Raw genomic sequence first — 15,929 nt, forward strand, 5'->3', positions numbered from 1 at the left:
ATCATTGATTCCATTCTATAGATATACCACTATTTGATTTATGTATTCATCTGTTTGTTTGTTTGTTTTCCAGGGCTATTACAAATAACACTGCTATTCATGTATAAGTCTTTGTGTGGACATATACTTCCTTTTCTTTTGGATAAATATCTAGGAGTGGAATAATTGGATTGTATGTTAGGTGTATGTTTAACTTCCTCAGAAACTACAAGACTGTTTTCCATGTAGTTGCATCATTTTACATCCCTACCAGCAATGTATGAGATTTCCAATTGTTCCACATCCTCACCAGTCTCTTTAATTTCTGTCATTCTAGTGAGTGTGAGGTAGTACCTTTTTGTGGTTTTAATTGACATTTACTTGATGATGAATGACTTTGAGCATCTTTCGTTTGTTTATTATCCACTTGTATATTCTTTTCTGAAGTGTCTGTTCAATTTTTTTTACCCATATTTAATCAATTATTTGTTACATTATTTTGCTCTAGTCAGAACTTGTATACTGTTTGAGTAGAATAAGAGCTAAATTTTCTGACTCACCAAATTAGGCTTCATTTAGACTTTCTTTTTAATCTCAAATTGCCAGTAAAACTAGCTGATCATTAGTGACTCTAGGTTGCTCTCAGACTTGTTCTGTTAATGAAAAGAAATGTCTGATTCTACATGGGTTACACTGCCTCCTAATTTTTGGAAATAAAGTATAACACAGGGGGGCGTTGCGGGATTCGAGGCACGGGTGCTGCTCCTCGCACGCTCCTCCCCTGAGGCCTGGGGGCAGAGCGAGCGAGCGGCCTCGGGGGTCTTGGGGACGGGCGGGGGAGGGGAGAACAGGGAGTGGGGGCGCCGGGACGGGGGCAGGGTGGGCTTCCGGGCAAGGATCTTCAGCGGACCTCTGCCGGGGTGGGGGTGGTGAGGGGCCGCCGAGGCTGCGGGCGCACGGGGTGCGGGTGCGGGCGCGCGCGGCGGAGGAGGTAGGGACTTTGGTCGAGTTCTACCTGCGGGGACGCCTACGGGGTGTCAAGTGCGCCCTGCGACGGCGCGCGCGTCCCGGAGCGGGGTCGCACGTCCGGGTGCCCGGCGCAGACCGAGTACGTGCGCTCAGCCCGTGAGCGGGGCGGACACTCGGTCTAGGTATTTCCTCCCCCGGGGGGAGAAGCCAGACTGGGGGCAATGGGTTTGTCGCGGTGATTGATGGCAGGCGGAGGAGGAGCCCGGGTTCCTGCCGGGAAGCAAGGGGGCCACTTTCCCACTTTGAGGCCTCCTCGCCCCCCACCCCCACCCCCTGGGCTCGGCCTCCACCCTTGGCCTCGGCTCCCACCAGCGCAGCGTCCACCCACCCGCGCCCCTCGACGGCCGCGGGACGGCGGGGAGTTTGCAGAATTCAGCTTTAAAGCCTGTGACGTGTTGCCAAGAAATACAGGGCGCGACCGACCCCCCGGGCCCTAACCGGCGCCTCGCTTCTCCAAAAAAAAAAAAAAAGTATAACACAAAAATATCTACACATTATCATCTCATAGTGAGTACGTTTTCTGCTAGATTTGTAACGCAGGATTTGAGGTGGGGTGGAGAGAAAGAGAAATAGTAGTTGTACTACCCCCACCCCCCAAAAGAAATTTAAACAAGCAAAGACTAGCATTATCTTCTTTAAATTTCTTTTGAAACTTTTCTCTACATAAACCCTACCCCCTCTCAGCTGTCACCTCCATTTCCTTCCTTAACCCTCCCACCAGTCCTTTAATAGAGAACAAACCAGAAGGCATTCTAGAACGCTTTTTTTCACCAATCAGAAGGAATGGAATGAAATCCAAGGCCGTGTTCAGAAGATACAAAACTATTTTCCCTCGTCTTTCCTCATGCCCTATACCTACGATTAGTTTTGTCCCATAGCTGAATTTCTAATTTCCAGCATTCCCAAACCATTTTACAAACATCCTTTTATTATTAAGTCTTACAGTACTCTAGTCAGGTGAGTATATGTGTTCATTTTATTTTGTTTGAGTAAACAGAAGATTTTAAAGATCAAATTACTTCTCTATGGTTTATTAGTTTTCTTAGACAGCAGTATACAAAAACATTGACTAATCTGAACTTTAGAAATTGTTTGAACATTCATATCAGGCCAGTCACCATGGATGTGTAAGTCGTTGTATCCCTATATTCCTTACGTTTTTAGCCCTACAAAAGAATTCTATATGTCAGCTCCTTTCTACCCTCTTCATCCCATTTCTGAGAAAGATAAAATTATTTGTGAGTGGCCTAGGCAATATTTGACCTTTCTGATGCCCCTTTTTGGCATTTAATGTCATGATGTTTAACTTTCATGCCAAAGTACGTTTTAATTTGTTTGGACTTCTTTATTTTGTTTTTTGATACCCTTTTCAAGAGTAAAGGAAATCTTCAGCATAAAATAATATAGTAAGAATAATTTTCTCCCATCTTCTCTACAGAGAATCCCTTGTCAACCTAATGAAGCATTCAAAGAAGACATCTGACTCTTTTCAAGATGAACTTGAAGATTATATCAAAATGCAGAAAGCCAGAGGCTTAGAGCCAAAGACTTGTTTCAGAAAGATGAGAGAGGATTATTTGGAAACCTGTGGATACAAAGAAGAGGTTGATTCTAGACCCAGGTGTAGAATGTTTTATCAAAGACTCCCTTATGAACCCATCCAGACCTACCAAAGACCATGCAATATTTCACAAGCAGTGGAGAAGCATTTACCTCAGTGGCTACCAGCTCATGAAAGCAGGCTGAGACTAGGCTCCCTGAGCTACTGTCAATTCACCAGGGACTGTTTCTCAGGAAAACCAGTAGCCCTGAACTTTAGTCAACAAGACTATAACTGTAGCTCATACAGTGTAGAATCTGGAGTTTACAGGCACCTCTCCTTAGAAAACAGTACCAGTGCCCATCAAACTAGTTATAAACAGATACATCAGAAGAGAAAAATGCACCCAGAGGAAGGCTGGGAAAAACCAGAAAAGGAGCGGCCCAAGCATAAGAGGAAGAAAGATTATGAGGAAACAGATTTAGACAAACACAAGAGCATCCAAAGAAACAAAACAGAGGTGGAAACAGTCAGAGTCAGTACAGAAAAGCTTAAGAAACAAAAGGAGAAAAAAAGCCGAGATGTAGCCTCTAAGAAAGAGAAACGTAAGCATAGAAAAGAGAAAAAGGAACAAGGGAAAGAAAGGACAGAAGAGGACATGCTTTGGGACCAGGCTATCCTTGGATTTTGAAGCTCTTGCATTGGTTCTCCTGAGGTTAAACTGAAAAAATAATTAAGGAGCTTGGTTTTACGATGTCCATGTTCATATCTCTCTTTTCATGTGAACAGGTGTATGGGTATTTTATATTTTTGCATTCACCAGTTGATGGACACCCTCCTCAGCTCCCCGCTACTCTTTTCCTAAACACTTTTTTTTCTCAATTTGTGCAGCATTTTATAACCCTTTGAATGGTATCACATTCCTATCTCACAAAATGTTTTATTTGTTTTGTTTTTCATTTACACATATTTCAAATAAAGTTAATTTAAGGCACAAGTTACTCAGTAAACTGTTTTGTATTGTATTATTTCAACAAAGCACACACAAAATTTGAGAAGAAATATTCTGAAATAATTAAGCTAGCAATATGAATGTGGAGAAGAGAAAAATATAATATTATTTCAAGGTGTTTTCCTGTTAAGTAGCAGTGAAATTCGGTCATGTTTAGAAGAAGCTTAGGGTGAGGAAAGGCTTACTTTTCTTAAAATTGCTGATATTTGACATATTTTGGTCTTATGAAAATGAACCTTAAGAAGGGAAAAAATGGATTATGTGGGATATAAAAGGGAAAATTGAGGAGTAGCATCTTTGAGAAAGTAAGAGGGCTTTGGGTGGTTCTCAGTTCACGTTATATATATAATTTAGGACAATTTCATTTTTCCAGTTAGTAATATACTTTAGTACTTTCCCATTTAAGTTCTGTATGTATGTATCTCTTTAATGCCTATATAATTTTCAAGTACAGTGATTTACCAAAATTTACTTAAGCAATTACAAATGACAGATTTCTTTGTTTTGTTTTAGTTTAGTTTTTATAAAAAGTGTACTGATTGAAATCTTTATGTTTGTAAGATACATTTCTACAAATGAATTGTGAGATAGAATATTACTCACATTTAAAATTATATGTAGTGTCAAATTCCATCAAAATTTTGAACACCAAACTTTTACCAAAAGCATATGAAATTTCATATTTTCCACACTCTTTTCAACATTGAATATTATCAATTATTTTATCTTTCAAAACTAAATAGTGAAAATAAATGCCATATTAATTATATTTAGAATTTCTCCAAATATAATTGTAATAACTTTTAATATATGTTAAAATATGTTCTTAGTAAAAAAGCAAAAAAAGAAACTGAAAAAAAAAAAAGCATTTTGATTTTTAAAATCAAGGTAACTTAGATTAGACCAGAAAAAAATATTGTTGGGGAGAAAGGAAATGTCCTATACCCTTCTAGGTTCTTCTGTCTGATCTAAGAATTAAATTGGGACTGAGACAGATTAACAGAAGAAAATCAGATTTTAATTTGTGTGTATGGAAATCTCACATACGTGAGAGGTTCAAAACTAGAAGGTAAAATGAGGTATATATACCATCCTGAACAAGGACTAGGATAGAGGACTAGAGCTTCCAAGAACAGGGCAATAAGAAGAAGACCAGAAGTTTGGTAATTAGAAGTTTGCACTGTCATGTAGATGGCATCATTTAGTAAAATTTATCTCTTATTATAACTCTTTTTCTGGAAAAATCCAGAATTTAAATTATTCTAGGTAATTAAGGAACAGAGAGTAGTTTATCTTGAGCCCTTAGGTCTCCATTACCTTTAGCTCAAAATAATCCACATGCCAATATGGCACATCTTTTGGGAAGCCTCTTATGAACCCCTACAATATGAATCAGAGTAAGTTTTCTCTAAGACCAAACATATTTACTTTGTTTAGGGAGAGTGAGGAGCCAAGGGACAGTCATAGAATACAATCTCAGTAGAACTAAACCAAGACTGACCCATAGGAAGAATAATAAATTTAATATCCAGAGATTTCTCTGCTTGCACTAAAAGTGGCCTCATGAATTGTCTGTGTGAAGTATCTGCTCTTATTTTCTCATAGGATCCATGAGAATATTCCATTAATGGTGTAGAAACATCAGCTATTGGCCAATGTGTTTTCTTAAATTTTGTTCATCCCTATACAGGTTAGTCTAAATGAAATCTTCTTTTTAATGGCTTTGGGTATCAATGAACTCTCAACAGACAAAGTTGGTCCCTGAACCTATAGAAGGTGATAATCGTGTGGAAGGAAATACCCTTCACATCCATACTTACATCACACTGAAGGCAAATAGCCATAGATCCCTCTCAACTGGAGCAATGATAAAGCACATACTAGTTACTGAGAAATTTTTCCCCCTCCCAATTTGAAATGCTACCTTTATCATGTATTACATTTCTGCTCATACATAATGATTTCCCCTTAATTTTATATTATTATACAATAAAAGCAGTTTCAGTTACTATAACAAGATAGTGTTTAATGTTTTAAAAATAATAAATAATATATCCTTATTAATTTTCTTATGACTTTTTCCATATTATTAAGGTTAATTTATCAACATGTCAATACCTCTTCAAAATAGTTAATATTTTGATTGAAAATACATTAAATATATCAACAATTTGATCTCATATACCCCTCAAGGAAGTTTTATGATTTTATTCATTCATATTAAATTTTCATGTAATGTTTAACCTTGGAATTTTACAGTTTTTCTATAAATTATTTTAGTAACAGTGAAATATGAGTTTTTCCTTTTAATTTTTTATCACTTTATGTATATTTATGTACATATTATTTTTCAAAGTATTTTACCACATTTGTATATACTGTCACTGGTTCTGTAATTTTCCTTTGAATTTCTTCAGTTTTCTAGGTATTCATTCATAGTATTTGTGAGTAATCGTGATTTGATGATTCATTTCCAGCATTTATTTCCCTTATTCCTTTTTCTTAATGGTGTTGACCAGAAGGTCAATGATATAAAGTAAGAGCAATAACAATAAGCATCCTTTCCTTCTCTTGTCTAAAATGAAAATGATTTTAGCATTTTATGCAATATTTATTCATGGTTTCTGACAAATATTCTCTGTCATTCTAGGGAAGTTTCATAATATTAATATCTATTACCTTTCATGTTAAATAAGTCTTATTTTTAACAGATGATAGTCACTTCATTTTCCAACAAAATCATTTGGACTTCTTGATGCCTTTCTTGGTATTTTTGTTTCTATTTTCTATTTAGCAACTCAGCTTTATTCTTTCCAATTCATATGATCGTTTTAGGCTTATCTAGTAAGACAATTTTTATTTAAATTTTCCTTTTATTAATCTCTTCTCCCTTACCTCCTTGAAAATAATTTCCACTCAAAATGCTTTCCTTAAAATTTATTTTATCAATTTTTATTCATCATTCCTTCTAAAACTTCATTAGTTCATTCAATGAAATGATGCAGTAGCAGACTATCATAGCCAAGGAATGGTACCAGTCAGATCTCCATAAGAAAATAACTTGCCATTAAGCTACATGGAGCTTATTCCCCCTGCAGTGGAGCTGAGTCTGTTTTGAGCTGAGGCCAGATTCTTCCTAGGCTTCCTTCAATCAAAACCAAGTATGATGGGAAAAATAGGACCTGGCTATTTGTGCCCAAAGAGAGGCTCAAAGTAGGCAGTCTTTTCTCTGAATCTCCTGATCAGTGTGCTCAAAATATTGTCAGATATGCATTGCAGTCTGAAAGTTTCCTTGCTCGATCCTGCTTCTTCTCTCCCTTTCCTTTCACTGGCAGCATATCTGTATCACAGTCTGAATGATCTGCTTCCTCTCCATTAAATCTTTCACAGGCTTAATTCTTAACAAATCAATTGCACTTCTAACTCCATCTCAGTTGACACACATGCTTTGTGCTAGATGCTAGGCCTAGAGTATTATTTCTTGCCCTCATGTTGCTTACAGTTTAGTAAAGCAGATACACATAACCTAATAATTACAATACAGTAATAGGACTGCAATTGTAGCCTACTAGAACTAGTAAAAGCGTTCAACTTAGATAGCTTTACCAGTTTAGCAGTGTAAATGTGGGCAATTTTATTAGCCTTATTGAACCACTATATCATCATTTATAAAATGGAAATAATAGTTTATTCTTAAGGTTATTGTGAAGGTTACATCACATCACATATAGTAGTATCCAACTATTTAAACTCAGAAATCACCTCTTATAATTAACCACCTAAGAGCATGCCTCCTTAAACCCTGATTACTGAATTGTGGTAGGTACCATGTGCATATCTTTCATTTTCTCTTGTAATTGTTCTTACAATGAGGGTCTTTTTCTCACATTGGTATGGCCATCAATGTACCAATAAACATGCATGTTTATCTCTTAGCAAATATTTGCCTGCTGAATGAACAAATGATCAATATATTTTTTTTTCTTCCCCAGCTTACTTGGGCCCCATATCACTGTGCCTCTACCTACAGAAAATGCCCTCTGAATATACAGATTACCATGAAAGCTAAGCATAACATATTTGCAATCATGTCATTAAACTCACTTCTTATTGTACTGTGGTGACTATCATTCATACCATTCAGATTCCTTTTCAATGTTTATTCCAAGTGTGTATATATATCATCATCACTTTTCAGTTTTATGTTTCATATTACTATACTCCTCCTGCTAACTACATAATAGAAATTGGTGGCAAATGAAAACAAAACAAATTTATAAACATACTATCAATGGATGATCAATGTTAGGGGTAAAAATTGAATTTCATTGTAGCTGCCATTTCATATTAAAAAACAAATAATTCCATGTAAAATCAACACTTAGCAAGTCACTGTATTTGCATTTTATTAATCAACTGAAAGCAAAGTAAGTTTAGAGAATTTTAAAAAATAGTAACGTCTAGCTACTTATCAGACAACAATTGCTTTAAGTAAAATTTTCTCCAAAATTGAGTGAAGTTTCAATGTGCTCACCTATTTTTTTTTAAATCTTGTAAAAAATATCTCTATAGAAAATATTTTCTAAAAGAATACAGGAGTGAAGTAACCTGTATTTCTATCCTTGAAGAGACTCTTATCAGGTTTAATACAATTTATTGTCTGCCACAAGGATTTTAATCTATAATTCTGCTTTGGTACTGTTTTTTTGTAAGGGAACATTCTACATTTCCCTGAAATGTGAGGAGTTTTTGGCAGTATGTGGTGGCACATTACCAAGAGGTCATTGAACATATTTTCTCAATGGAATTCTATTTACTCAGGAGAAATTACAATTCAAAATGACCTCTTTCTCTGCTTGGTCCAAGGAGGTTGAGAAACTACATGTTCATCAAATTGAAATTTATTTTTTTTACTTGATTTCCATGGGAAGAAATTAAATGCAAAAAAATGATTTAAGGAACTCTCAGATTGTCTTGGGTGTAGCAAATATGTTGGATAAAATATAATAAATTAAATTTCGTTATTTATGAAAATAGTTTGTTAAATTGAACTCGTAAGAATACAAGAAGTCAAATATCATTTCATGGATAAGAAAGATCAAAAGATTCCTTGAGTGTCTGGAACATGTTATGTATTTGTCAACTACAAATTGGCACTTGCCATTGGCACTTGCCATCTACCTCCACAAGGATTAAATCATGTGCTGTTCCAACTGCTGACTTTCAACATGCCCTGAAAGAAGTTCAGGGTGGAGAGCAGAAATGAGGCACTCTGTGCTCTGGAAAAGACTGGCCAAACAGGTCTTCAGATAGTTAGATATTTTCAGAAGCCGATTTTATGAGCTCAATTCTTGCATCTCTGCATATCTAGAAAAGCATTAAAATCCTTCATGGTGACATCTGCTCCTCGTGACTAAAAGTAACGTTCATGAGACTAGTAGAAACCTTCTGCAAAAAATATGTGCTTGACTGCATGTACTCCCCTTTCACCAAAATCACATATATACTGACCTTTCCCCCTGCCACTTTGGAGCAGTTTCTCAGAGCTATATGAAATGCTGTCTCCCAGGCTATAGTACTCATTTTGCCCCAAATAAAACTGAGCTCTCAATATTGTGCATTTTTTAAAAGTTGACACATTTTACAATTCTTACCACTTAATGTAGGTTTCACAATAAATTAATTATCTCCAAAATTTTTAATCATGTGCATATACTGATTAATGGTGTTCCATTCATTTTTAATGTATTATGTCATCATTTGCCTCATAAATTATATGCTTTAAAATGTAGATATACTAGAACAGTGTCTTAGTCATTGAGTGTTCATTGTTCTTGGATTTCTTGAGTGTAATTTGAGACAAGTAATTTACCCTTATTTAGCATGTAGTGACTATTATCTCTTTTGTTGTTGTTTTTATTCAAATTTATTGTGGTATAATTTGAATACAATAAAATTTACACATTTTAACTATATGGCTTGATTAGTTTTGACAAATGAAACCATCACTAAAGTAAATATATGGATTATTTCCACCACCCAAAATATTCCCTTGTTCCCAGTAGTATACTGGTTAATATTTAACAACAGGTCTCTGGCAAAAAATGTTATATATTTAACATTCATTTATTTAACACACTAATAATTTTTTATGCCAAAACTCTAGCTTACACCAAGCCTTAAAATCAGGATCATACATCCTCTAACTTTTTAAAGAATTATCTTGGCTATTCTAAACTTTTGAATTACCACATAAATTTGTAAGTGAGTTTGTAAATTTCTATGTGAAATCCTGTTAGGATTTTGGCTTGGACTGCATTAACTCTGTAAGTCAATTTGGGCAGAATGTAAGTCTTAACAGATGTTGTCTTCCAATCCATTAACACTTCTTTCTTTACTTAAACCTTCTTAAATTTCTCTAAGAAAAGTTTTACAGTTTTCAGTATAGATGTCTGTAACAAATTCTATATAACATATGCCCAAGTATTTCATGTTTTTTGATATGATTTCTATCACTACATACTATCGTTGATACTATTTAAACAATATTTTTTAAACTGAAGTAAAATCAACCTACAAAACTATGTTAGTTCTAGGTACACAATCCAGGTGATTGAATATTTCTATACATTACAGAAAAGATCATCCCAATAAGTCTGCTTACCATCTGTCACCATACAAAGTTATTATGATATTATTGACTATATTCCCCATACTGTACTTTTCATCTTTGTGACTCATTTATTGTGTACCTAGCAGTTTGTACCTCTTGATCTCCCTGACCTATTTCATGCATCCCTCCCATTCCCCTAACTTTGGGCAACCACATGTTTGTTTTCTGCCTCTATGACACTTTCTGTTTTGTTATTTTGTTCTTTTGTTGTTTCTTAGATTGCACATATAAATGAAATCATACAGTATTTGTCTTTCTCTGTATGACTTACTTCACTTAGCATTAAACCCTCTAGTTCAATTCATGTTGTAGCAAATGACAAGGTTTCATTATTGATGAATAAATGATATTCATTCATTTGATGGCTGAGTAATATTCCTTTATACACACATACACACACACCACACTTTTTTATCCATTCTTCTATTGATTGGCACTTATGTTGCTTCCATGTCTTGGTTTATATAAATAGTGCTGCAATGAACATAGAGGTGCCTATATCTTTTAAACTAATGGCTTTTTCCTTTCAAAAAATACCCAGAAGTTGAACTGCTGCATCGTATAGCAGTTCTAGTTTTAATTTTTTGAGGACTTTCCATACCGTTTTCTATAGGAGTGTGAGAACTTGCATTTCCACCAACAGAGTATGTGAGTTTGGTTTTCCCCATCCATGCCAGCACTTATTATTTGTTGTCTTTTTCATGAAAGCCATTCTAACATGTGTGATGTGATATCTCACTGATTTGCATTTCCGAGATGATTAGCAATGTTGAGTATCTTTTCATGTGTCTGTTGGCCTGTGTATGACTTCTTTAGAAAAAAATGTCTATTCAAGTCCTCTACTCAATCTTAATCAGGTTGTTTGTTTTCTTGAGGTTGTTTTGTACAAGTTATTTGTATATTTTGTACAAGTTATTTATATAAGATACAAATATACAAATAACTTTTGTACAAGTTATTTGTATATTTGTGTCTTATCCAATATATTGTTTGCAAATGTCTTCTCTCATTCAGTAGGCTGATTTTTCATTTTATTGACAGTTTACTTCACTGTACAAAAGCTTTCTAGTTTGATTTGGTCCACATGTTTATTTTTACTATTGTTTCCCTTGCCTGAAGAGACATATCAGAAAAAAAAAATTCTAAGACTGATGTCAGATTGTACACTGTTTATATTTTCTTCTAGCAGGTTTATGATTTCAGGTCTTACATTTAAGTCTTTAATACATTTTGAGTTTATTTTTGTGTACGGTGTGAGAAAGTAGTCCAGTTTAATTCTTTTTCATGTAGCAGTCCAATTTTCCCACCATTTATTGAAGAAGCTATATTTTTCTCATTGTATATTCTTTCATGCTTCATTGTATTTTAACTGACCACATAAGGTCTCTATTCTGTTCCATTGATCTATGTGTCTGTTTTGTGCCAATACCATACTGTTTTGATTACTATATTTTGTAGTCTAGTTTGAAGACAGGGTGCATGATACCTCTACCTTTGTTCTTCTTTCTCTGAATTACTTTAGCTATTCAGGGTCTTTGTCTTTCCATACAAGATTTTTTTCTTTAATAAATTTATTTATTTATGGCTGTGTTGGGTCTTCGTTGCTGTGCACAGGCTTTCTCTAGTTGCAGTGAGTAGGGGGTACACTTTGATGTGGTGCACGGGCTTTTCAATGGCATGGCTTCTTTTGTTGTGGAGCACGGGCTCTAGGCATGCAGGCTTCACTAGTTGTGGCACATGGGCTTAGTAGTTGTGGCTTGCAGGCACGAGAGCACAGGCTCAGTAGTTGTGGCCCATGGGTTTAGTTGCTCTGCAGCATGTGGGATCTTCCCAGACCAGGGCTTGAACCCATGTCCCCTGCATTGGCAGATGAATTCTTAACCACTGTGCCACCAGAGAAGCCCCTCCATACAAGTTTTATAATTTTTGTTCTAGTGCTGTGAAAAATGTCATTGGTATTTTGAAAATGATTACATTGAATATGTAGCTTGCCTTGAGTGGTGTGTATATTTTTAAAAATATTAATTCTTCCAATCTATGATCACAGTATAATATATCTTTTCATTTGTCTGTGTTGTCTTCAATTTTTTTCATCATAGATTTACAATTGTTTTTTTTTTTTGCCTCCTTGATTAGATTTATCCCTAGGTATTTTATTCTTTTGGTGCAATTATTAATGGTAATTAATTAATTATTAATTTTGGTGCAATTCGCTTTCTTATAGTTAATTTGCAGTATATATAAATGAAACAGATTTCTGTATAATAATTTTGCATCCTTCACCTTTACTGAATTTGTTAGTTCTAATAGGTTTTTTTAGTGGAGTCTTTAGGGTTTTCTATATATATTCATGTCACCTACAAAGATTGAAAGTTTTACTTCTTTTATTCAATTTGGATGCCATTTATTTCTTTTTTCTTGCCTAACTGCTGTGACTAGAACTTCCAATATTATGTTGAATAAAGGTGGTGAGTGGACATCCTTGTCTTGCTGCTGATCTTAGAGGAAAATTGTTCAGCTTTTCACTGTTGAGTATGATATTAGTTGTGGGCTTGTCATATGTGGCATTTATTATGTTGAAATATGTTTCCTCTATGCACACTTTGTTGAAAGTTTTAATCATAAATATATGTTGAATTCTGTCAAAAGCTTTCACTTCATCTATTGAGATTATCAAGTGATTTTTATTCTTTAATTTCTAAATGGAAGGTTTCATTTGATTGGTTTGCAGATATTGAATCATTCTTGAATTCCTGGGATAAAACCCACTTGATCATGGTTTGTAATCCTTTTAATATATTTGCTGAATTTGTTAATATTTTATTGAGGAGTTTTACATCTATAGTCATCAGTGATATTGGCCTGTAACTTCCTATTGTGTGGTGGTGTTGTCTGCTTTCAGTATCAGGGTGATGCTGTCCTTGTAAAATGAATTCAGAACTTCTCCCTTCTCTACAATACTTTGGAACAGTTTGAGAAGGAGAGGTGTTAACTTTAAATATTTTGTAGAATTCATCTATGAAGCCATTGATCCTGGACTCCTGTTTCTTGAAGTTTTTTTTTTTTTTTTTTTTTTACTGATTCAATTTCATTGCTGGATATTTGTCTCTTCATATTTTCTATTTCTTTCTGATTCAGTCTTGGGAGATTATACATTTCTGGGAATTTATCCATTTCTTATTAATTGTCCATTTTATTGGCATATAAGTGATCATAGTAATGTCTTACTATGCCTAAACTTTGTTATTGATTTTCTGTTATTGATTTTCAGATTTGCCTATTGATGTAAGTGGGTTGTTCAAGTGCCCTACAATTTTGTGTTACTGTCAATATCTCCATTTACTTCTATTAATATTTGTTTTATGTATTTAGGTGCTCCTCTCTTGGGTGCATATATATTTATAATCATTATATCTTTTTATTCAACTTATCCCTTTCTCATTATGTAATGTCCTTCTCTGTCTCTTGTTATATTATTTGCTTAAATTCTAATTTGTGTTATATCAGTATTTCTACCCCTTCTTGCTCTTCATTTTCATTTCCATGGAATAATTTTCCATCTCTCACTTTCAGTATGTGTGTGTCTTTGGATCTGATGAAGTGAGTCTTTTAGGCAGCATATATATAGGTCTTGTTTTTTTATCCATTTATCCACTCTCTATATTTTGAAGCATTTAGTCCAGTTACTTTTCAGGATTAATAGGTATGTAGTCATTGCCATGTTGGTAATCATTTTTAGGTTGTTTTTGTAGTTCTTTTTTTGTTTTTTTCTTCTTTTATTGCTCTATTCCCTTGTGATTTGATGACTGTCTTTCATACTATGTTTGTATTTCTTCCTCTTTTGTGTGTGTGTATGTATTATAGGTTTTCAGTTTGTGGTTACCATGTGATATATATATATATATATATATATATATATATATATCTCATGGCGTATATATATATATATATATATATATATATATAAACTTATATATATGTATATATATACATAAACTTTTATATATATATATATATATATATATATATATATGCATGGTTATTTTAAGTTTATAATCTCTTATGTTTGAAAGCATTCTAACAACCCTGAATTTTTACTCAACCTCCAAATTTAATGTTTTTGACATCATATTTTATATTCTTTTTGCAGACATTAACTACTTTTAGTGGATATAGATGATTTCACTACTTTTGTCTTTTCACCTTCCTACTAGCTTTATAAGTGATTGATCTACTCCTTTTACTGTGTACTTGTCTTTACCAATGAAATTTTTTCCTATAATAATACCGCCCTGCCATTGCCTGACCTTTCCTGATCTCAGAAGCTAAGCACGGTCGGGCCTGGTTAGTACATGGATGGGAGACTGCCTTGGAATACAAGGTGCTGTAGGCTTAAAAAAAAATGAAATTTTTCCTTTTGTAAATTTCATATCTCTAGTTGTGGACTTTTCCACTATGAGACATTCCTTTAACATTTCGTATAAAGCCAGTTTAGTTGTACTGAACTCTTTAAGCTTTTCTTGTCCATAAAACCTTTGACATCTCCTTCAAGTCTGAATGATAGCCTTGCCAGGTAGTCTATTCTTGGTTGTATGGATTTTTCTTCCATCACTTTAAATATATTATGCCACCCCCTTCTGGCCTGCAAATTTCCTGCTGAAAAGTCAGCTGATTGCCTTATGGGAGTTTCCTTTTATGTCACTAATTGCTTTTCTCTTGTTACTTGTAATTTCTCTTTTTATCTTTAATTTTGCCCTTTTAATTACAAATTTTCTTGGTGTGTGTCTGTTTGGGTTCATCTTGTTTGGCATTCTGCTTTGAGCTTCCAAGACTTGGATGTCTGCTTCCTTCCCAGGTTAGGAAAGTTTTCAGCTATTATTTCTTTGAATAATTTCTCTGCCCTTTTCTCTCTCTTTTTATCCTCTGAGATACCTATAAAGTAAGTATTAGTATGTGTCATCTACTTTACTGCTTAACAAGCCTTTTGACTTTCAGAGCCAGAACATGGGTCCAACCACCAGCAGGCAGGCATCCACCAAACAAGGCAGGGCCTGGCAGCCAACCAGCCCAGGGGCCAGCCCTGCCTACAATGTGCTCACAGTACTCTACCACACTACAGTAGAAGGTCCCACATAGCCTGTATAGGAGGTACACCTAAAGTATGTATTTCTGGTGACCAGATGGGAGTGTGCTGCTGGGTCCCATAGAACAATTCCTACATGAGGCCACTTCTCCAAAATTAAGAAAAATAATAAATGTACCTAATATATATAAATAAGCAGATAATTAGGCAAAATATGGTGCCAGAAGAATATATTCCAACCTCAGAAAAAGAACTACACAATATACCCAGTAAAGAGATCAAAGTAATGATCATAAAGATGCTCAATGAACTCAGAAGAAGAATGGATGAACACAGAGAGATTTTAACAAACATTTAGATAATATAAAGAAGAACCAAGCAGAGGTGAAGAATACAATAACTGAAATTAAAAATACACCCAGGAGTCAAGATGGCAGAGGAGTAGGATGACATGGAGTTCATCTCTCCCCACAAACGCATCAATAATACATCAATAAATAGAACTATTCTCACAGAGCACCTGCTGAACAGTAGCCAAGGCCTTTGGACACTAAAAGGACAAGAAATATCCATGCCTAACTGAGTAGGGTGAAAGAAAGAAGAAGGGGAAAGG

General features: G+C 34.8%; 1 protein-coding gene across 1 annotated transcript; it reads left to right on the forward strand.

The window, feature by feature from the left end:
- Positions 1 to 2,450: 2,450 nt before the first annotated feature.
- LOC307065678 (lysine-rich coiled-coil protein 1-like) lies at positions 2,451 to 3,239 on the forward strand (the record flags this gene model as incomplete). The annotated part of the gene is made up of 1 exon (XM_079722577.1): positions 2,451 to 3,239. The coding sequence occupies exon 1, from the start codon at positions 2,466 to 2,468 to the stop codon at positions 3,237 to 3,239; it is 774 nt and encodes a 257-aa protein (XP_079578703.1). The 5' UTR covers positions 2,451 to 2,465.
- Positions 3,240 to 15,929: the final 12,690 nt, after the last annotated feature.

This window comes from Hyperoodon ampullatus (assembly GCF_949752795.1).
Source record: "Hyperoodon ampullatus genome assembly, chromosome: 17".
Lineage (NCBI taxonomy): Eukaryota > Metazoa > Chordata > Mammalia > Artiodactyla > Ziphiidae > Hyperoodon > Hyperoodon ampullatus.